Here is a 21,830-nt window from a genome sequence, read left to right on the forward strand (position 1 = left end):
CTAATGAGGATAGGAGGCCCAAGGAGGGTTGTGTCCTGGGGGCTGCATCTGGAGAGGAGGCCGAGGGCCAGATGTAGAGGGATTGTGTATGGGGGTGGGGAAGAGAGCCTGCTGGAGTGTGATGGATTGCTAGGTTCCGAGTCGCAAGTGTCTCTCTCAGAGACTTGCATACCACCTCTGACTGGTTAGTAGTGACTGTGTTGAGCGGGATACTGAAACCATACAACTGGTTAGCAGTGTCAGCCCGAGCTTGGGAGTAGGGGGTGAAGGCCTGCCTGCCGTCTGTCACCCCGGTTGTAGGTAGCAAGATATGTTAGGTATTTGCATGAATCCTAATAATTCAGAGAAAGAAGCTCATATATGGGCTGGAGAAATGCTAATGGCCATCCCTTTAGCTTTGACAGCACTTTTAACTGAAAGCCCTTGGACATCTAGTGTCCAGGTGTCTCCCAGGGCAGCTCACTGAGGCACACAGAGCAGAGCACACTGAAGCCCCAGGGATACGTAAGTGAAGTGGTTGGGAAGGAGCACACACTGGAGCCACATTGTCTGGATTCAAGTCCCGACTTTGCTACAAAGGCAAATTATTCAGCCTCTCTGTGCTGGTTTCTCTATAAAGTGGGAATAATGATAACCCCCTACCTTACAGAGGATTCAGTGAATTCATGCACGTGAGGTGTTTGGAACAATGACCAGCACATGGTGTTCACTAAACAGTAGCTATGGCTAAATGGAAGATGTACAGTTTCCTGGCAGCCAAGGCAAAGAAGGAACTTGATGATTATATAACCCTCCTGTCAGAAAGGACAATGTGCACCTGCTCCTCAGGCAGGATTAAGTGGTTTCTGATACAAGATTCTGAGAGAAATCTCTTATGTGGGTACTAATTTAGGAGCCCCTGGGTGATTATAATGAACAATGGCTTCGCAGTCATGGAGAAGCAGAATTTATGGCTCATGTTTAAATCCATGGTAGAATGAAGCAGAAATTCCAACTCTCAGCTCATCCCTTGAATACTTGCTGGAGAAGACAAGATTGGACCTGAGCTTTGGCAACAGGAGGGGGTTGGGTAGACTGAAGCAAGGGCTGAGAACAGAGGGGAGGGACTCGATGAGGCCTAGCCACATGCACACTCTAGAACATTGCTGTCCTAGAATTACAGGTTCTGATCATGGCAACCTTCAATCAGCAAGACTTAGGCCAGGGCCTTTTCCATGGCTACCTGTGATCATGTTCTTTCCCTTAGGGGCATGACTCCGGGAGAAGCAGAAATCCACTTCTTAGAGAACGCCAAAAAGCTTTCCATGTATGGAGTAGACCTGCACCATGCCAAGGTACTGGTGGGTCCCAGGGTCCCCCTAGCACCTATGTGTGTCCCTGGTGCTTCTAGAAGGCTTGTGCTAGACTCTGTTCCCTCCAACCTGAAGCCTTTTATATTCTTACTTCTCTTTCCTCAAAATTCCATAACCCTTTATTTTCCCATAATCTTTTAACTTTTCTATATCCATATTGTATTATGAACGTATTTGTACCACTACTAGATTGGGAGCATTATGAGAGAAAGACATAGGCTTTCTTTTATTGTTTACCATGATGTAATTTTATTTATTTAGTTAGTTAGTAAGCTAAGGTTTTTTTATGTGTTCAAATTCAATTAATTAATATATAGTGTATTATTAGTTTCAGATGTAGAGTTCAGTGATTCATCAATCTTACATAATACCCAGTGCTCATTACTTAGTGCCCATCACCCAGTTACCCCATCTTACTACCCACCTCCCCTCCAGCAACCCTCTGTTTGTTTCCGATGATTAAGCATCTCTCATGGTTTGTCTCCCTCTCTGACTCTGTCTTGTTTTACCTTTCCCTCCCTTCCTCTATGATCCTGTTTGTTTCTTAAATTCAGCATATGAATGAGATCATTTGGTAATTGTCTTTTTCTGATTGCCTTATTTCACTTAGCATACATAATACCCTCTAATTCCATCCATGTCATTCCAAAGGGCAAGATTGCCTTTTTTTTACGCTGAGTAGTATTCCATTGTATGTGTGTGTATATGTGTGTGTGTGTGTGTGTGTGTGTATGCATACATACACACCACATCTTCTTTATCCATTCATCAAGACATAGGCTTTCATTTATTTCTGTATCCTTAGCACATAGCACATGGCCAAGCACCACATCGGTGCCACTAAATGTCGGTGAATCAAAGATTGAGTGATTGACAGAGAGAATGATCAGACCTAGGAATTGAGTGAATGAATGAATGACTATGTGAGATTGGCCCAGGGGCTCCCCAGCCTGCAGGCTCAGACCCTGATCCTGAGGGCTCATCAGGGAGGGGTTTCAGGCTGTATGGCATGCATGGACCCTGGCCTGCCATTCCATGGTATCTTCTCATGCAGGACTCTGAGGGCATCGACATCATGTTGGGAGTCTGTGCCAATGGCCTGCTCATCTACCGGGACCGGCTGAGAATCAACCGTTTTGCCTGGCCCAAGATTCTCAAGATCTCCTATAAGAGGAGTAACTTTTATATCAAGATCCGCCCTGGGGAGGTGAGCTTGCCTTAGGAACCCCTCCGCACTAGAATTGGCTATAACAGCTGAACCTGGGTTTTTTTCCTACATAGGATACATGGAGAGGGGTGCTGGGGTACTGTGTAAGGAGAGAGCACTCTTCTGCTGGGGCTCTCTGCATAGACTTTATGCCTTAGGTACGTGCCTCCACACATACACCACACACACACACACACACACACACACACACACAGGAGCACACATATAAAGATAACCACATATATTCAGGTTATACAGATCAATGAATGCCTGCCCGTTCTTATCCATGTATCTGCTTACATATAGTATTCGAGTATGTGCACATACCAAAATTCACAAACCTCCCCACACACACACACAAACATGTGTATGTCCAACCTCCACATCTCACCCATCAAAAAGTCCATTGGTTTGTACCTCTAGAATAAACATATCCATCTACTTCTGTCTTTCTGCACTGCCCCAGCCACCAACAGCCACCATCTCTCACCTACATCTCTGCACAGTGCCCTTCCCCATCCTTATAGCTCCAATGCTGTGTCAGGCCATTTTCCCCATGACTACTAAGGAGAGATTAAAAGTCCCTTCTATCAGATCACATCTGATGGGATCAGATGACCATCCCCCACTCCTGCTCCTTAAACCTTTCAAGAGCTCTCTGGCTCATGGGCTACCATCTGAACTCCAGATGTGGCTGCCTGCCTCTCCCACATATCTCTGCCCCATGCGTACTGTGCTCCCACCCCTTTGGCTTTCTCTGACATTCTAGAATGAGCCAAGCTCTTTCGTGCCTCCAGCTTTTTGCTTTTGATGTCCCTTCTACCTGAAATTCTCTTCCCTGCCTTCTCACATAGCTGGTTTCTTCCCCATCCTTCTTCACATAGCTGGTTCCTTCCCCATCCTTTGGATGTCTGCTCCAAGATCACTTGTTTAGAGGGCATCCCCGGATCACCCTTTCTAAGACAGATCCTGATCCCTGCACCTGTCCAGGTTTTCTCTCACATCACACAGCTCTGTTCATTCCCTTCACGCCCCCTTATCAGTGTCTGAAATGATCTTGTTTACTGATTTATTATCAGAGCACCCCTTGCCCGTCCCCAAGAATCTTCCGTCTTGGTCACCATGGTGTCTCTTGCTTAGCATTGAACCTGCTGCTGAGTAAGGGCTTAGTCCACTTTGTTGAATAAATGAATGAATACATAAATAAACAGGCCAGAGTCGCACATGCCTGAGAAGAGATTCAGAAAGGATAATTCAGTGGTGAGAGAGTCCAGGCCTTGCTTCTAACTCCCCCTCCTTGGTTTTGCAGTATGAGCAGTTTGAGAGCACAATTGGCTTTAAGCTCCCAAACCACCGGTCAGCCAAAAGACTGTGGAAGGTCTGCATAGAGCACCACACATTCTTCCGGTGAGCCTGACCCTGGGGTGGGGCCATGGGGGACGGGCAGAGGCTGTGAGTGTATATATGCAGGAGAAGGAAGTAGGAGGGAGGGGCCCTAGGAACCCCTCACTCCCCAGGTCTCTCCCTTTATGGATTGCTTTGAGCTGTAGCTGGTGGGACCATGGGGTGAAAGGCCAGCTGTAGTCCAGCCTTGGGCCTGGCAGTGTAGGCCTAATCGCCTCTCCTCACATACTCCCTTCACAGGCTGGTGTCGCCTGAGCCCCCACCCAAAGGCTTCCTGGTGATGGGCTCCAAGTTCCGGTATAGTGGGAGGACCCAGGCCCAGACCCGCCAGGCCAGCGCCCTCATTGATCGGCCTGCACCCTTCTTTGAGCGTTCCTCCAGCAAACGGTACACCATGTCCCGCAGCCTTGATGGAGGTATGCCCCAGACTGGCAGTTGGGAAGTGTGGTGTTTAGCGGGAAGTGGGGGTGTGCTGGCTTCTGTGGAATGAGCAGTGAATGAGGTGGGCACCTTACAAGTTGATTTGCACCAGGCCGGGTGGCCCAAGGGCACTGTTGCCCTGGGGCAGCTCTTGGTGGTCTTGTCCAGCCTATGGCATCACTCTCACTGGAATGGGACCTTGCCACTCTCTGGACTTCCTCAACTTCCTGAGGCATGACCTCTTGGGGTCCCAGGTTCAGCCACATGGTTTTCTGGGTCCCCTGCCCACAACACTTAGTAATTCACAGATTGTCATCATACCAGGAAAATGGTATAGTGATTGCAGTGTGGAGCTGGTGATGCTTTTCTTGACTGGAGGCTGAAGGGTTGGTTTTTCCCAGCCATTTCTTTTGGTTCTGATGAACTGATTGACATCTAACCATGTGGTGCTCTCCACTGCCCTCATGCCTGTTGGCATTCACAGGTGCCCTTTATGACAATTGACCCTACATTGTCCTATATTGAGCTAAGGTTTCTCAAAACATGGTCTGTAGACCACCTGCATCAGAATCACCTGTGAGCTGGTTAAACATGAAGATTCCCAGGCCCTGGTCCAGACCTGAATTGGCACTCAGAGTCCAGGACTCTACCCAGGATATGCACACTGGAGTTGGTAGGAGAGGTTCAGAAGCCATATGAGCATTAGGGAGATTGTTAGATCTGAGTTCAGATCTCAGCCTCCATATTCAGTAGCTGCTCTACAGATCAGGAAATGGTCCATAAATATCCATACATGAATGGATGGGAGGTCTTGAGCAGCTTAACTTCCCCTGTGCCTTTTCTTCTTCTGCAAAATAAATAATGCCTACTTTGCTGTGTTATAGAGAGAACTAGACATGATAATGCCTCTGTAACACTCAAAAAATGTTCCTGGCACAGAGAAAGACCTTAATAAGTTATACCCAATAATAGTTTATTGTTGCCTTTAGGTTTGTAGAGGGTAGCTTAAGGTAAGAGGTGGTAGGGACTTGCACAGGGGAAGGGGGGGGGACAGTGGGGGGACAGTACTCCTAGAACACATCGGGGCAGACCTAGGCAAGTTAGTTCTGCTCAACAAATATTTTCTGAATGTTAGAACAAGTGTGGCCCTTTCCTTTGGGGAGTTCATAGAATAGTAGATCTGCAAGCATTTAATGTGATTCAAGCCATGGGAAAAGTATGTACAGAATAGAAGAGCAGCCGTGAGGAGAGTGAGATTAATTCTGTCTAGGAGGGCCAAAAAGGGCTTTGCAGAAAAGATGACAACTGGGCAGGGATTTTGAAGGATACCTAGGAGTTTTTCAGGTGATCAGGAGAGTCTGATACTTTTCCTGCCTTTTCACTTCCTATAAAAGTGAGACCTGTCCCAGGATTCCTTGACCATGTTTGGAGGACATGCAGTTTTGCAGAGGTCCATTTGAGACTGAGGAAGCTCCTTATTCTCCTTGAGTGGGCACAGGGATGAGAGCTAAAACTTATGCAAAGGGAAAGTACAGTCTCTCTATTCTCCCTTGCAACTTCCATTACTATACCAGAGCCTATATGAAGCCCATTTTGTGCAGGGTAGCATTGGTCTAGAGCTGGTAAGGCTCATCCAAGGAGGATCAGAAGCCTGGACTCTAAACCAGGAGACCTGGGTCCTTGTCCTCATTCACTGAAAGGTCATCAGTGGGATCTCTCCCCTCTTGGAGTTTCAGTTTATCCTTTGTAAAAGGATAGTGATTCCTAGTCTAGCCATCAACACAGAGGATTGTGTGGATCAAATGAAATAATGTGCATAAAAGGGCACTTTGCAAAGTGAATATATATGAATAGAAAGGCTAATTATTCTCATTTAATCTAGGCCAATCCCAAGGATAATATAGGCTCTGATCATTTTAATTAAGTGTTTTCTAGCCATTTTATCCCCCAGGACATAATCCATGGACATAGTCTGGGTTATGCCCAGTGCCTAGTATAAAGCCTGTCATTCCATCTTTTTCTTTCCTTATTTATTTATTTATTTATTTTAAAATTTTTTTTTAAATTTTATTTTTTCATCTTTTTCTTTCCTATGCAGAAAAGTACTTTGGAATGCCAGTGAGTGAGAAAGATATTGCAGGAATCCCCTTGAATTTTCCCTAATTTATAAAGAGTTTAAATTGTTTGCAAGTCTCAAGACTTTAGTTTTCACTAGTAAAAGCTAATCTAACAATATCCATGTATTGCTAAATAATGGTCGAGTATTCATCACAACCATGTCAACAAAAATATCAACATTTGTGGAACAGCATTGAATTGGCTCACTCTGTGCCAGTCTGTCTTCTAAGTATTTATACACATGAGCTTATTCATTCCTCCCCCAGCTGTTTGAAATAAGTATTGTTTATAGATGAGGAAACTGAGGCCCAGAAAGATTATGTATCTTACCCAAGGTCACGCAGCCAAGAAAAGGTGGATTTGAGATTTGTTTTTGTTTGTTTTGGATTTGAGATTTGAACCTAGGCTCTTGTGATGTAGAAGTCAGGAGCGGTCTGGGGCTGGGAGGCAGCTCTGCCTCTTGCCATGCTTGTGAACCTAGACAAGGCTACCCCCTCTCTGTGTGCAGGCTCCTTATCCCCAACAGTTGGGGATGCTCCATTCCAACCATGGTTGGAGGGGTGGCAAGACTGAGAGAGGTCTCACATGGCCACCTGGCCATTTCTGCCCATTTTAGCAGAGTTCTCCCGCCCAGCCTCCGTTAGTGAGAACCATGACACGGGACCTGATGGTGACAAGGCAGAGGAGGATGGCGAGTCTGGGGGTAGGAGGTCAGAGGCCGAGGAGGGAGAGGTCAGGACCCCTACCAAGATCAAGGAGCTAAAGGTAAGAGCTTGGCTTTCTCATACCCTCTGACTTGGGATCAAGAGGCTGATTATGGGTCAAGCCTCAGCCTTGGCGTTGAGGTGTTCCCAGCTATGGGGGAGGACCCTCATTATGGGATGGAAAGGGCCTTGCCCCATACCTCCTCCCCTAGTGTTGGGTGGTAGGCATGCTGCCCTCCCTGCACCCTTCCCCTCTTTTTGTCCTACTTCCCCACAGGGGCACTCTGTCCCTTCAAGAATCTCGGCCTCCTCTTGCCCACTCTTAATTTTCCCCTTTCACTATGTTCTGGGTCCTCATGGCCCCCTTCTTTCCCAGAGCCTGATGGGATGTACCTGTGGGTCCTCACAGGATGAGGTCTGAGTATGTTCCCCTCGTGCTGCCCTATGCATTTCCCACATACTTGTGCACACGCTCATGCAGGCACACATGGCCTCAGACTGGCATGCATTCACTCATAGTTGTTTACCTCCCTTACAGGAGGGGTCACAGACCCAGTGTGCAAACGTCATGCATGCACACGGACATGTGTGCACATGGGTATTAGAGCATATTTCCATTATGCAGTTGTAGCTTAGAGCACAGGCCCCTGAACACACATGCTGACCACAGAAGCATGAATACCCAGAGCCCTCCTGTCCTATCTACTCAGTGTGACTACTTGCTTTGCCCCCCAGTCCCCTTCTTCACCCCCACCCCTGGGCCAGCTCCCTGCCTCACACCCCACACCTTCTGGCTACCTCACTGCCCCGTGGGTGGTCCACCAGTGTCCCTGGTCTCTGCTCCCTGGGAGAGAGCCCTTTGGGCTACCTGCTGCACTGTACTGGGCCAGTGCAGTGCCTCTAATCCATTTGCTCTACTGACCCTGCTGGTTCCTTCTCCTTCTCCCACATCTCGCTAGCCGGAGCAGGAAACCACGCCGAGACACAAGCAGGAGGTACTGCATGGGACGTGTCACCATTTACCCAGCCATTCTAATCCGCAGCTCATTTGTCACCATCCCATAGTCCACCCCAGGCTCCTGTCCTGGCACCATCTCAGTTTCAGCTTTGCCTCTACTCGAGGCCATCCTCCTCCCCTATAGCCACCCCTTCCCTCCACCCCCCCTCCCACTCCATAGCCACCCTTACTGCCCCCATCCCACCTATCGAGCTCCCTGCTCAGATCCCACCCCCTAACCAACTGGTTCTCCCTCCCTCCTCACCCCTCCCTCTCTCTAACCAGCTTTATGCTCTGCCTCTTCCTACCACCTCATGCTTGTTTCCCAACTACTGACCATCACACCTGTGTCTACCAGCTCTTCTAGGTCATTCCGTGCTTTTATTGGTCTCATCTCCCCTGCCCCCACCCAACCCCTTCCTGAGACTCATCTCCCCACACCACCGTTTGGTCATGCCTCCATCTCATCTGTGTCCTCTGTGCCCTTGCCCTAAGCTTCTTTTTGTATCTATTGGCAACCAAAGGTGGGAGTGGGGGTTGGGTAGGGAGGGAGGAGCCTCAGAATGTTTCTGCCTCTTCTCACACCCCAGCTGTTCCTCCCTCTGCATGGGGCCTGCTGCTCCAGCTTTGTCTGGAGAGCCTCTTCTTTTCTCTTCCCTCTCCTCTTCTTCCTCCCACTGGTTGCTTCTCTCAACTTATTCCTCTGTGTTAATGACTTCTTCACGTTCACACAGTCCCCAACTCTTCATTTGAACCTTCACTGCAAGAGACGTGGGTCTATGGTTGGGCCTGAGGGACAGAACCAGGGGCTGGGGCATAAGGGCCTGGCCTTGGCATCCCCCAAATTGGGTTTCAGCCTCTTTGAGGGTCATTGGGTAATCCCCCTTAGGCCCCAGTCCCCCATCTGTACAGCAAGACATTTGGACTAGGTTTCCCCAGAGCCCCTAACCCTAACCAAGGATCCCAGGGTTCCACTGCTCCCTCTTGCCTTCGGGAATGCTGTGTACCCACAGAGCCAGCATGGCAGGTTCAGGATCCAAGGTCACAAGCCACATCTTAGATCCATTGCAGCTCAAACCCCCCACTCCCTTGTGCAAACTCTATCAGGTTTGACTTCTCAAACGTTGCTCTGAGGCAGTTCAGCTCAGGAGGGATATAGGAAGTACAGACAGATGTCTGGAGGGAAAGCAGAAGCCTCAATGGCATCAATTTCCTCCCTGAGATAACTCATGAGTCAGTCATAGCGGATCCTTGGGTAGCAGAGATAAGCCCAGGGGAAGATTTTAGCCTTTTCCAAGGGCAAGCTTGCCTTCCAGGTAGTTCTTCCAGAATCATCTGATTTGACTTTATAATAAGCAGAGATTGTCCATTTCTTGTCCTGAATTGAGTTGACATGAAGCCTCAGACAGCCTTGTGGATAAAGGCACTTGAGCTAATAGCCCACCCGCCCTTCCTGTAAAAGTAGGCTGATCCTCACTTGACCTAGAGGCAGATTACTGTATCACACTGCACTGGCTTGAGCTCAGACTTGGCAGTTTGATGGGGGACACGCCTGTGACTCCAGCTATACCCAGCTCAGGTCTTGTGCCCAGCTTGGGACTTACCTCCCTTCTTCCTGGTCTCCATTTCTCCTGCTCTCCTGAATACACTGCAGCTCTCTCTTTTCTCTATCTGGCCATATCTCAATCTGTTTGCTCTTGAGGAATTGGTATCTGCAAAATCCTGGGTGGTCAGGGAAGGGAGTGGTTCATGGTAGAGGATGCCGAACACGATCTTTTCCTGGCTCCTGTGTGGAAGCAGGGCTCATTTTTCTGAGTGTTCCTGGCTTTAGGAATATCTGTATTCTAGGCCCCCTCAGGCCTGAGCAACTCCTCTGTTTGGCTAAGAGGGATCTAGACTGGGGATCCTGCTGAGCATCATGATCCAAAGAAAGAACCAGGACCCTGGGAGCCAGGGAGTGAGCCAGAGTAGCCCAGTGAACAGGGTTGGCCAGTTCTCACTGGTTATAACCAGAAGGAAGTCACTTCCTTGCCCAATTGACACTGGACGCACAGCACCAGTGGGAACTCACCCAGTCTTATGGGATTTGGATTGCCTTGGATGTTCTGAGGCCAGGAGTCAGGCAGGGGGTAAGAAAAGATAGTGCTTGACAAGAAGCCTCTTCTTAATCTCAAGTGCTTTTTGCTCCTCTGTTTAATCTTAATTGCTTTGTGCACCTGTTGGGGCTAATCATCTCTGTCCCGTGTGGCTCATGGGGTGCATTGAGGGTGAGATAGAGTCCTGGAGGGGACTTGCCTTGCTGATGTCGGGCAGCAATGGCCACAGTTACCATCCGCTGCTCAGAGCTGTTCCTCTAACACCTGTTGTCCTCTCTATCCACCCCTAGTTCTTAGACAAGCCAGAAGATGTTTTGCTCAAGCACCAGGCCAGCATCAACGAGCTCAAGAGGACCCTAAAGGAACCCAACAGCAAACTGATCCACCGGGATCGAGACTGGGAGCGGGAGCGCAGGCTGCCTTCCTCCCCCGCCTCCCCCTCCCCCAAAGGCACCCCTGAAAAAGCCAACGAGGTAGGTCTCACCCTGAAGCCCTCAACAGGGGCTTTGGGTAAAGAGGGTCTGGAAGGTAGCTCTGCACTGACTTATACTCATCCTCCACAACCATATGTCTCCCCCAATTGCTGCATGAGGTGATGATGGGGATGGGGAGGTGGTGGTGGGTTAGGCTGGGAAAGACAAATTCACTAAATCTTGGAATCCTTGGCATCCCAGGGACCACCTTGAAAAATTCAAAGGACTTGCCGTGGCTTGGTATATTCCCCTTCCATCAGCCAGAGTATAATGGAAAGGTGTGTTTATTAGAAATGCAGGTTCTGGGGCCCCATGTCAGACCAACAGAATCAGAGTATTTGGAGATAGAGCCCTGAAATCAGCATTTTAAACAAGTGCCCCAGGTGATTCTCATGCTCACTAAATTTTGAGAATCCAAATAGTTGTATCCAGTAACCAGATCCTTTAGTGCCTATTGTGAAAACACAGATGGGTGGTGTGTGTGTGTGTGTATGTGTGTGTGAGGGGGTGTTCCCTCCTCGAAGGATCCTCGGAGCCCACTAGAGGGGAACAGATCCTCCGAGAAAATCAGAGCTGTGCCTCTTGCTTCAGAAAAGGATCCCACAGCCATCTGCCTTTCGGAGTGGAAAGCATGGGGTATTTTCTCAAATGAAAAAGAGATAAAGATAGGATCTTGAGGATTCCTATATTTATAATCCCAAGCTATTATTTTTAGCACTGCTAAATCTTGGTGATATTTACCCTCACTTATACTTAGGTGTTTTCTCTCTAGCACTGCTGCTTATTTGTCTCAAACCTAACTGATCTAGACTTATACCACCTAGGTTTGAATTCTGGCTCTGATTCCTGCTAGCTGGATGACTCTGAGCTTGTTACTTAACCTCTCTGAGCTTCCATTAGGTAGAGATAATAAAAGTACCTACCTCATTGGAATGTTGTAAGGATCCTGGGAGAGCAAACATAGAATGGCTGGTAAGGTACCTAGATGCTCAATAGGAGTTAATTATTGCTTCATTTTAAGAGTTCTGGGACTCACACAGAAGATTAATTTCAAATCAGCTTTTTTTCTTTTTTAAAAGATTTTATCTATTTGAGAAAAAAAGAGGGAGAATGAGCGTGAGTGGGTGGAGGAGCAAAGGGAAGGGGACAAGCAGACTCCATCCTGTGCAGGGAGCCCAGTGCAGGGCTCAATCCCACAATCCTGAGATGACCTGAGCCAAGATCAGGAGTCGGATGCTCAACCTACTGAGCCACCCAGGCACCCCCCAGAACTTTTAAAGTTGGAAGGACCCTCAGAACCTACTTGGTTCAAGGTCATCACTCTACAGATAGGGCACTGAGGCCCAGAATGGGAGCTTACTTGTTCACTCTGTAGCTGATAGAAGAGGGCCACACCTGCTTGTCTTACGCCCAGGCCATTGTATTTGCTGTTAAATCACAGCTGCCTGGGAGCAAGATCAAATCATGTGAAGACCAGAATAGAGTCAACTGTGTGTGTAATGGTCTCAAAATTTGGTGATGTAGTCATGATCTAATGAGGGAATGTTTGATTGAATCAGCTCTCCCCATGACCCTGACATGCAGGATAACAAGGCCTTGTCCAGTGAGGCTGCTATGATAGTTCCCTGGCTGGTGATTCACAAAATGAGGGATGCTTTGAGGGTCTTTAGATCCAGTGCCATTGAAGGAGGGCAAACGTGCATCTACCGAGGGCCTCTGTGGTCACCCCTGGTAGGTACGAGACCCTGAGACACTGGACTGGGCCATAGGGACTGGTCTAGTGATCCAGGTACATGCCCCATTCCTCCTGTCCTGAGAGACTTGACCAGAGTGGCCTGGCTGTGGCTGAGGAGGGATGCAGTGGCCTTTGAAAGGGTCTGGCTCCAGCAGAGAAGGGCAGGACCAGCCAAGGGGAGCTGGGCTGGGGAACTCCTGGGCACCTCAGAGCAGCCTGGCCTAGGAGTGTGCCCCACCTGCCGGTGATAGCTGGAACTGCTGGAAGATGGGTCTTCCTCAAAGGTAGGGTCTGTTCCAACCCTTGCCCCTCACTGTTGCCCCAAGAAGTGTAGTCCACTGCTAGAAAGAGAAAATTCTGGTCCAAGAGCTCACCTTGGAGCTACAGACCATTCAACTGGTTTCCAGGGCCTACTAACATTTAGAAAGAGGCCTTTGAAGATTTGGGAATGGGGAGAAGCTGTAAACAAGGACTGGACTGGGTTCTTTTTTTTTTTTTTTTTTTTGGACTGGGTTCTTAGGTGAGTGGTATCACCTCTCTGAGCCTCACTGCCTAGTCAGTCCATCTAAAGAGGGACCAGAATTGCCATTCCATAGCATTACTAGGAAGGCTGAGTGAGATAATGAGTATAAAAGCGCTTTATAAACTAGGTAGTACTATACAGTCATAGACCATCACTGATGGTGACTGGAATTCCTGATTGGACTTTGCATTTGGTCTTCCGCAGGGATGTGTCATCAGAGGTCCTGGTAGTTTCTTCATATATTATTGGACCTCATCTAGGCCGAGGAGAAAACAGTGGGAACTTAAAATAAGGACTCCAAACTTTAATTTTTCTAAAGGATTTATTTATTTATTTATTTATTTATTTATTTATTTATTTATTTGAGAGAGAGAGCGCGCACAAGAGCTGGGGGAGGGGCAGAGAGAGAAGCTGGCTCCTTGCTGAGCAGGGAGCCCGACTTGGGGCTCGATCCCAGGACCCTGGGATTGTGATTGGACCGAAGGCAAATACCTAACTGACTGAGCCACTCAGGCTCCCGGGACTTCAAAACTTTAAAGAAAAGTTCCCATTTGCCAAACCCAGGTTTTCATTTCAAAGATAATTTTTGAAGGGCTAAGAGCCAAACTGCAGGATTGAACCATGGGCTAAACCAAAGATGTCCAGGGCAGACTTGGAATCGAGTCTGAGTGACTTGGCTTTACAGCTTCTAGATTGAGAGCCTCTTGAATGCAAGTGGTATGGCTCCTCACCCTTTTCACTGAGGGCAGTGACAAAAGAGTCTGAAGCCACGTTATTGAGGCAGCCCCGGTGGCTCAGCGGTTTAGCACCACCTTCGGCCCGGGGCGTGATCCTGGAGACCCGGGATCCAGTCCCACTTCAGGCCCCCTGCATGGAGCCTGCATCTCCTTCTGCCTGTGTCTCTGCCTCTCTCTCTCTCTCTCTCTCTCCTCTGTGTCTCTCATGAATAAATAAATAAAATCTTAAAAAGAAAAAAAAAAGAAGAAGCCACGTTACTGACTGGCAGCTGACCGTGGGCTTCCTTTCCTTAAAGCTCCCCTCTCTCTCATCCCACTGGCTCCTTCCTGACCTAAGCCACAAACCCTAAGAGTGTGGGATTTACAAAGCTGGGCTATTTACAGGGTCTGTGTGTGTGTCTCTTCTGCTTTCTTCCTGTCTCTCTCCCTTTCTTCCTGTCTCTGTCTCTCCTTCCCTTCCTCCCTCTTTCCCTTTCCTCTGGCCCTGGGCCTCCCCTGCAGTCCCAGAGGACCCAGGACACCTCTCCGCAGGACTTGGCACCTGAGCCTGGGACGGCCACAGGCTGGGAAGTGTTCACTCAGAAAAGCCTCGCAGCGTCTCCTGAGGTTACTGTCGGCACTTCCCCACCCACTCAGCCACCCTAATGGTCTCAAGAAAACCCTTTCTGTGGGGTGAGGGGGGTGAATAGGCTCTGCCATGCAGGTGGGAGCCGTGGGTAGCCCTTGTGTCCCTATGCTGTGACAAACAATTGTCCCCATCTCAGGGATCCATAAAGGGCCGGCCCCTTCCTCATCCTTTCTTTCTCAGGCATCAGGCCTGAGACCATATTCTGGAAAGAGAGGACGGTCTGAGTCTGGCTCTGGCATCAAAGGGGAGGCTGAAATGATCTCCTTCTCATGGGCCTTCCTGACTTGAGAGGCAGGCTCTGATGTCTAGACTTGGGATCAGGGTTCATGGCACCTTAAATACCTTCTGCCCTGAGGTGTTTTCTCCATTCAGATCTGTTTTTTCCATTCAGAAGCCTGAGTAAGGTCTAACAGTGACTGTTTAGAAGATGGCCCCACATTCATCCTCCACCTTTATCTTCTCTAAACTCCTCATGCCAGGCAGGCAAAAAAATGGGCATCTTGCTCCAAGGGGTTTCCTTGGAGTTGAAGAGATGTGGGCCAGGCGATTGTTCTAATGAGGAGGATTTATTTCTGCACCCAGGAAGGCAGGAGGTGGAGGGCTCTTGGGACTTGCTGTGTCCTGCTAGGCATGGAATCCAGGCCCAGGAATGAAGGTCTGCATCTTCCTCTGTGCCTACAGCTCGTAGGCTATCAGGATTAGAGGGTATTGAGCCATCATCTGGGTGGAATTTCCTTCCCCCTGATATCTGACCCTCCCGGTTACACGTAGTATGTATGAGGGCATCTCCCTTTTTTAATTCCCATGGAAAAATTTTCTAGTTGCTGAAAATGTGCTGAAACTGTAAAAGAGACATGAGTCAGCGACATACATGGTAAAACAGAATTTTACTCTGAATTTTTCCTCAATGTGAACCTAAAAACAACTATCAGCACTCTCTCTTGAGCGGAGTTGGACAGGAGTCAATAGCATCCCAAGGTTAGGGAAATAGTGATGCCTTGGAACAGAGAGATGCTCCTGGAGTAAAGGACAGGTGCCTATACTCTGGAGCAGGAGTGATGGGCAACATGCGTCCTTCATCAGCATCCCTGCAAATTATTTATCCAGCCCCTTCCACAGAGGTGGCTCTTGCCATTCTTCACAGGGGATCATTTTGGCTTCAGTCATCTATGGGAAATTTTCACATTCCTTTTCATGTGAATTAAAATCTGCCCATCTGCCCTTCTGAGTTACCTGTTTGGGCCTCCCTCTGCCGGCTGCTGCCTGAGGATCTGCTTGGCATCCTCCTTCAGGACTGTGCCTCAGAGTTCAACACCTCCCCTCCCCCTGAACACTCCTTTCTCCAAACGTTTCTTCCAGAGCGTGGTTTCTAGAGGGCTCCTTGTCCTGCATCCCCTCCTCTGGGTGTCTCCTGTAAAGAGCAGGGCCCGAAATGTGACGCAGAGCCCTAGGTCAGGAGTGAACAGCACAGTGTCAGCAGAACCTCCTGGCTGGAGATTTTCTCCTCTTGGTTACTTGTGTGGGAACAGAGCTGCTCTCCCTCTTCATCCAGCTTTGGCTCCTAGCTGCAGTACCTCCACCCCTCAGAACAGGGGACACTCAGAGCTGGCAATGAGGGTCCCCTGGCTCAATGGAAAGAATGATTGTGGCACTGCCAGACATGATCCCATCTCCCATCTTGTAATGGGGTCAGGATGGCTTTTGGACCAACCCCCAGGGATAAGTGCAGCCCCTCCAGTGCCTTGGTGCCAGTGAAGCTTTCTCTTTTTTGTTCAGTTATTTTTTTCTCTTCAGGATTTTCACTTGTTAAAAGCAGAGCCTCTTCTTCCCTCACTGCACCCTCTGTGATCTGTGCAAGCCACTTCCCCTCTGGGAATCTCAATTTCCCCTTTTGAAATAAGGGCAATTGTACCTGCTTCACAGGTTGCCACTTGGATTAAATGTAATAACTTTAGACAAAAGGCTGACCTTGTCTGGCACAAATTAAATATAGGTACCTGTTTCTTTTTTTCTTCCTGCAGAGCCTTTCTTTCTATACTGTGCTAGTTCCCACCCTACTCAGCCTGATTTCTAAGCTCCTAGTTTCTAGAAACTAGTTTCTAGTTAGACTTGGGGCAAGAATGTTCCAATAGGGGTCTCATTGACCATCTTGGGCCACCATTTCCAGGCTCATGATGTCAGTACAAGCTGAAATAGGAGCCACTGAGGGCACCTGCTTCTTCAGTACAAGAGAAATGAGACCTGGTTTCTATAGGCTCTGAAGGACTTTGCTCTGGGATGGTTCAAGCAGTGTCCTGAGGCTTAGCAACCCAAAGTAGAATCCCAGAAACCTATACCTGGGCCTTCTGCCTTCCTCTTATCTCTCTTACCTCTTTAAAAAGGTTTAAGTCCCTAAAAACCATGGACATTTTGCTAACATGGATTGACAGAGTGGAGGTGAGAGAGTTTACGATGCTCCCTGATCCTTCAGAATCCTTCAGATCTCTTGGGATCTGATAGATTCCTCACCAAGTCATAACCAGAATCAGAGCCCAGTCCTTCACATCTCTCACCTCATGTGGGGAGCAGTTTCTGGCACATTTTCCCATGGAGGCACTTCCCAGACGTGGGGTCAGAGACTGGATTCTAGACCTGCCTTTGCCCCTAGCTTACTCTCTGACCTTGGACGTGGTGTTTACCTTCTCCAGACCTGTTTCCACATCTGTGCCACGAGGGGCCTGAGTCAGAGCAGTGATTTTAAAGGAGGGCTATACCTTGGCACCCGGGCAGCCAAGGCCTCCAGCTCCAACATGGCAGCCCGTATTTGGCTTACATATTGAACTTCCATTGAGATTTTTGTGAAGAAAGTCTTCTGAGGCTGCAAGATTAGAATTCCAATGGCCTTCTGGCTTTTTAAAAACAATTCTGAAGTCTGTCATTCCTCCTAAGTGTTGTTTGAAGGACTCTGGGAGAGATGGAGGCCTGTTTTCTTGATAGTTTGACAGTGCTACATTCTTGTTGGTGCTTTTGACCAATGATGACTCTTGGATTTTTAGATATTTTCCTTCAGTGATGTCTTCTGGTCAACACTTTTCTACTCTTTCCATGGATTTTATTAGATTTCTCCAAAAATAGGCCTTCATATTCTTTTCTTTGGGAACGAACCCTACAAAGTTCAAGCTATTCAAGCCATTGTGGTGACTAGTACTGATCCCTTTAGCTGAAGATTTGGCATTTTTCATTCTAATCTCTTTCCTTCCCAGAAACTCTTATAGGAAAGTCAGATTTCAGGCTGTGGCCTATGGAACTTAATCCAGTGCTTTCCCTCTTGACATTAGATCATAGTTGGGATCCGTGTTCTATAGGCTATGAGATAAGTTGGCAAGGATCCCAGGCATCCAAAATCAGGCAGTCTTTTTCTGACTCTTATCATGAACTAGTTGTGATGTTGGGGAAGTCACTGACCTTCTGCAGGCCTCAGTTTACCCATTTGTATGGTGAGGAAATTGGACCAGAGGATATCTTAGGAGTTCTTTTTGCTCTAACAGTCAACGATTCCATGTGATGTAAGTTACTTTCCTCTGTGACAGTGGCAGTTGTGTTATTAAAAGAGGAAGAGGAAGAGTCCTGGCCCATCCATGGATGTCCATTGTCCCATGATTAACATGGGGAGGGCTTGAGACCCCATCCCATTTTACCAAGTTGGGGTAGTGTTTGACGGGAGTTGGTAAATGTTTGTAGGGTGCTTTAATGGGAAGGAGGTCTTTGATGAGGCTGACTAGCATTGTCATGCCTTTCTCTCTCCCCAGCCAGTTCTGGGGGACATGCTGACCTTTTGGTGGTAGATTGGTCCCTTCTTACAGAGGAAAAAGTGACCCATTCTTCAGGTGCCTGATATTTCATGTTAACTCTTCTTGCTCCAATTGAAACACAGGGTTCAGAGCATTGGGTATTTATAGAAAGAGAGTACACTAGGCCAGAAGAACGCCTGAAAGTGGCCACCATGCAGCAGGAAGGAAGTAAGACAGGCCTCGAAGATATCCTTGCTGATGGCAGACTCTCCAAGGTAGACGTCCTGGTGGACAAGTTCAAAGTTGAAGTGGCCACAGAAGAAACAGTGGGAGTGAGAAGAGCAAAGACCCAGCAACAAGGAAGAATGATCGCAAGTCCTGAAGACTTTGAGTCAGTATGGGAGGAAGGCCCCTGGGTCAGGAAAGGCCCAGGAGGGGCCTCTCTGGCTGCAGGCTGCACCCCGGCAGAAAACCTCCTTGAGGGCTCCCAGTTGAGGGTGGGCACTGGGGAGGCAGCCATCAAGAAGCGCTGGATCTCAGGTGGTCAGCTGGAGGGCCAGATGGAGCTGAGGAAGGAGCTGGAAGAGTTCCAGGCTTGGGGAAGACCCGCTGCCTCAGGAAGCAGGTCAGCAGAGGCTGATGTCCCCTCTCCAGCCTCTGACAAGGGAGGACTCCAGTCGTTTCTGCTGGACCCAGCCCAGTCGGAAGCCAGAGGTGACTCGAGTGATGAAACCGAACCTTCCTTTGCAGAGAGGAGCTTCTATCTGAACTATGGAGAGAAAGATTCTGAAGACCAAGTCCTCCCACCACCCCTGGAAAAGAGGGAAGAGCACTCAGATGCCCTTCCTGTTGATGACACCAGGCTGGAGCTCTCAGACAAGCTCACAGAGAGCTCTGAGCTTATTTCCTTGGACCTACAGGGCTCTGCTGCAGCTTCCAGCAGGAACAAGGATGAAGAGGGTAAAACCCACACAGCTTCCTTAGAGGAAGGGGCAGGGTCCCCCGAAAACCACGTAAGACCAGATGGCCTGGAGGCCTCTGTCGAGCAGCTGGGGAAGGGACCTTCTCCAAAGCAGACATTTGCTGAGGACTGGGAAGTGGCTGGGCGGGGGGTGGAAGGAGAATGTAGCCACCCAGCATCCAACGTAGGCACAGAGGAAAAGGCCGAGAAAAATCCCCCCGCAGGATGGAAGAACCACTCACCCCACAGAGGAGGGGGCATGTGCCCAGACCTCCCAGCCTGCACCCTTCCGCAGGCCATCCCTCCTAATGATGTCAGGAAGCCAGCCAAACCAGACAGAAGCAACTTCCTGCCTCAAGACAGGGGACTGGTTCACATCCAAACAGGAGAACCTGCGATGGAGGACAGAAAGGCCTCAGCGTTTCTTCAGATGGAGGTGATCGCCCCCCTCCCGGCCTCTCCTGGTCCTTTTCAGGCTCAGGCAGCTCCAGAGGAAACCTTTCCAAGCCCAGCCCCTCGTGGGTCAGGGGAGCCTCTGCAGCTTTGGGGTCGGGATCCTTTTGGAGAACAGTCTCCTGTGTTTCTTAAACATGCCCATCCTTTGAAAGAGAGCCCAGAGCCCAAGGACCGAATAGGACCACTCGTGACCCCAGATGGAGGTGAGCGCAGGGCACCTCCCGTTGCTAGCAGAAAGCCCAGATTTGTCTCTGAAGAAGCTGAGGGCGCTGTACCCCCTTCAGGGAAGCAGAGGGAGATGACCTCTTTCCAGGCCAGGGGCCAAGAGGGCTCCCTGGAAGATATTAGCAAGACCTCAGTGGCCAACAAAATTCGGATCTTTGAGACCCATGGAGCTGAAACTCGCCGAGCAAGTCAAGGTGAAACAAGGGCCCTAATAAACGAGTTGTCTTCAGATGCCTCCACGGGTCAGGTAGAGCAGCAGCGGAATAAGCTTTTGGACCTGGGCTTCGTCCAACTCCAGCCCCCAGGAGACTTCACTGGCCCCAAAGCCACCCATTCCTCAGTAATGCCACTGGCTACCAGATACTTCAGGGAGGACACATCCCACCAGGAAGGATGCACGGAACCGGTGTCCCCTGATTCAGGCTGCGAAACAGCGCTGGAGGAAACCCCTGGGGGAGCTGGCCACGTGAGCCCCCGCCCCACCACTGCCCCCCAGCTGGGGGAGCGGACCGCATGCTACGTAGCTCTGTAGAAGCATGTTTCAGGGGCCCCTCGTCATTACTGCGATCAGAGGCTGCTTGTCCATTCCTATGAGTTATTTTCCCTAAACAGGCCCGAGCATAGCCCAGGCGGAATGATGGGTTCATCTGCTTGGCCCCTGTTAGCTTAGCCACAGAGACCCCTCAGCTTTTGGTGTGACCTGGTGCCCAGAGGGTCATGCCACCCCAGTGGAGAAGGTGGCACCACCACCAGCAAACTACACATACTTGCTTTGCCTTGCTGCCCCCACCTGCTGGGCTCCTACCTGTTTTGCTTGGCTTATCCAACGATCTTCCTTCATCCTTTCCCTTCCCTGGTTTTCCTGCCTTGGGGAAGCTGACAGTCCAGAAGTTTTCATCCTTCGCTTCTGGTTCCCTCTTGGTCCCACTGCCAAGTTCCTTTCTGCCTCTATAAGACTAACTATCTTCTCTAATCCAGAACAAATCCGGAGATGCGGTCAGGGAAGAGAAGCACATCAGCAACTTAGCAGCAAACCCCCCTGGAAAAGGGGGGCGCCTGAGATTCGCCAGCCCCTTGGGCCCTCAGGTCTCTGCAGCCCCTTGGTACCCTGATGACCGCCTGGCCAGGGTGCATCACTGCCTTAGATTCCCACCTGCTCTGGCAGTGCCTCTCGTGGCAGCTCAACTCTCGCTTGTCTGGAATGTGTCCTCACACCTCTCAACCTTCTAGAAACTGGCTAACATGGAAGCTAAGTTTAGCAAGCGAATCTCTAAGTGCACTGAATCTCTAGAGCCTGAAGCCAACTACTTTAAAAAATATTTGGTGGGTGTTAGATTGGGCTTTAAAAAGAATGTCATGCAACAGCCAAAAATGTGCATGTGGTGTTTAATCCCCGACAGGTCAGTTGAGAGGTATGTATGTCGGACAAGAGTTGCTGGTCCCTCTCCGGCGTTTCCTTGGCCTGCCATTGTCAATTACACTGATGGGACTAGAACCTCCACTCCGTGGCCTGCCTGCTAGCCCCTCATGGAGCTCAGGGTGGAACTGATATAGCACCCAGCTCCCAGGAATTAACCCTATTATTGGTCCTCCCCCTAGACAATACTGACCCCTCCCACAGAGACTCAGTGGAATTGACAAACCATGTTGGCTTCCTCTTTGTTTCTCAAAGCTCTCGGCTCCAGCCTCCCTGCCTTCCCATCCTGGGTTTCCCCAAATCCCTGGGTCTCCCTCCTTGGTTTCTGTCTCTCGATGCCCACCTGCACGGATGGGCCTGGGTCTAGGCTTCCATCCCTGCCTTGCACACAATGCTGCTTCTGATAAGCTCCCAGACCCAGACCTTGGATGGGGGCTTCCTGTCCAGAATCAACTGGCAGGATATTTGCTTTGTACTTGCTTTGGCCATCAGCGGGAGACCCTCGGAAGGAGCGTTCCCCACTCTTGAGAACTTTGCGGGGTTTTTTGTTTTTTGTTTTTGTTTTTTAAAGCTTGTTGTCATGTCAAGGAACCTTCCCGGGAGTGTT

General features: G+C 49.3%; 1 protein-coding gene across 19 annotated transcripts in view; it reads left to right on the forward strand.

Annotated features, from left to right (window-relative positions):
- Positions 1–21,830, forward strand: part of EPB41L1 (erythrocyte membrane protein band 4.1 like 1) — a 143,818-nt gene that overhangs the window by 98,960 nt on the left and 23,028 nt on the right. For 8 of the 19 annotated variants that reach the window (XM_038572171.1, XM_038572175.1, XM_038572174.1 and 5 more), the window contains 10 exons: positions 1,247–1,334; positions 2,407–2,559; positions 3,869–3,966; positions 4,204–4,379; positions 7,118–7,266; positions 8,165–8,200; positions 10,589–10,771; positions 14,268–14,372; positions 18,308–20,272; positions 20,785–20,892. In XM_038572171.1, the coding sequence (XP_038428099.1) occupies positions 1,247–1,334; positions 2,407–2,559; positions 3,869–3,966; positions 4,204–4,379; positions 7,118–7,266; positions 8,165–8,200; positions 10,589–10,771; positions 14,268–14,372; positions 18,308–20,272; positions 20,785–20,892 (3,061 nt within the window). The remainder of the gene's footprint in view (positions 1–1,246; positions 1,335–2,406; positions 2,560–3,868; positions 3,967–4,203; positions 4,380–7,117; positions 7,267–8,164; positions 8,201–10,588; positions 10,772–14,267; positions 14,373–18,307; positions 20,273–20,784; positions 20,893–21,830) is intronic. The other 11 variants (XM_038572179.1, XM_038572180.1, XM_038572184.1 and 8 more) reach the window with 6 other exon arrangements.

This window comes from Canis lupus, chromosome 24 (genome assembly GCF_011100685.1).
Source record: "Canis lupus familiaris isolate Mischka breed German Shepherd chromosome 24, alternate assembly UU_Cfam_GSD_1.0, whole genome shotgun sequence".
Lineage (NCBI taxonomy): Eukaryota > Metazoa > Chordata > Mammalia > Carnivora > Canidae > Canis > Canis lupus.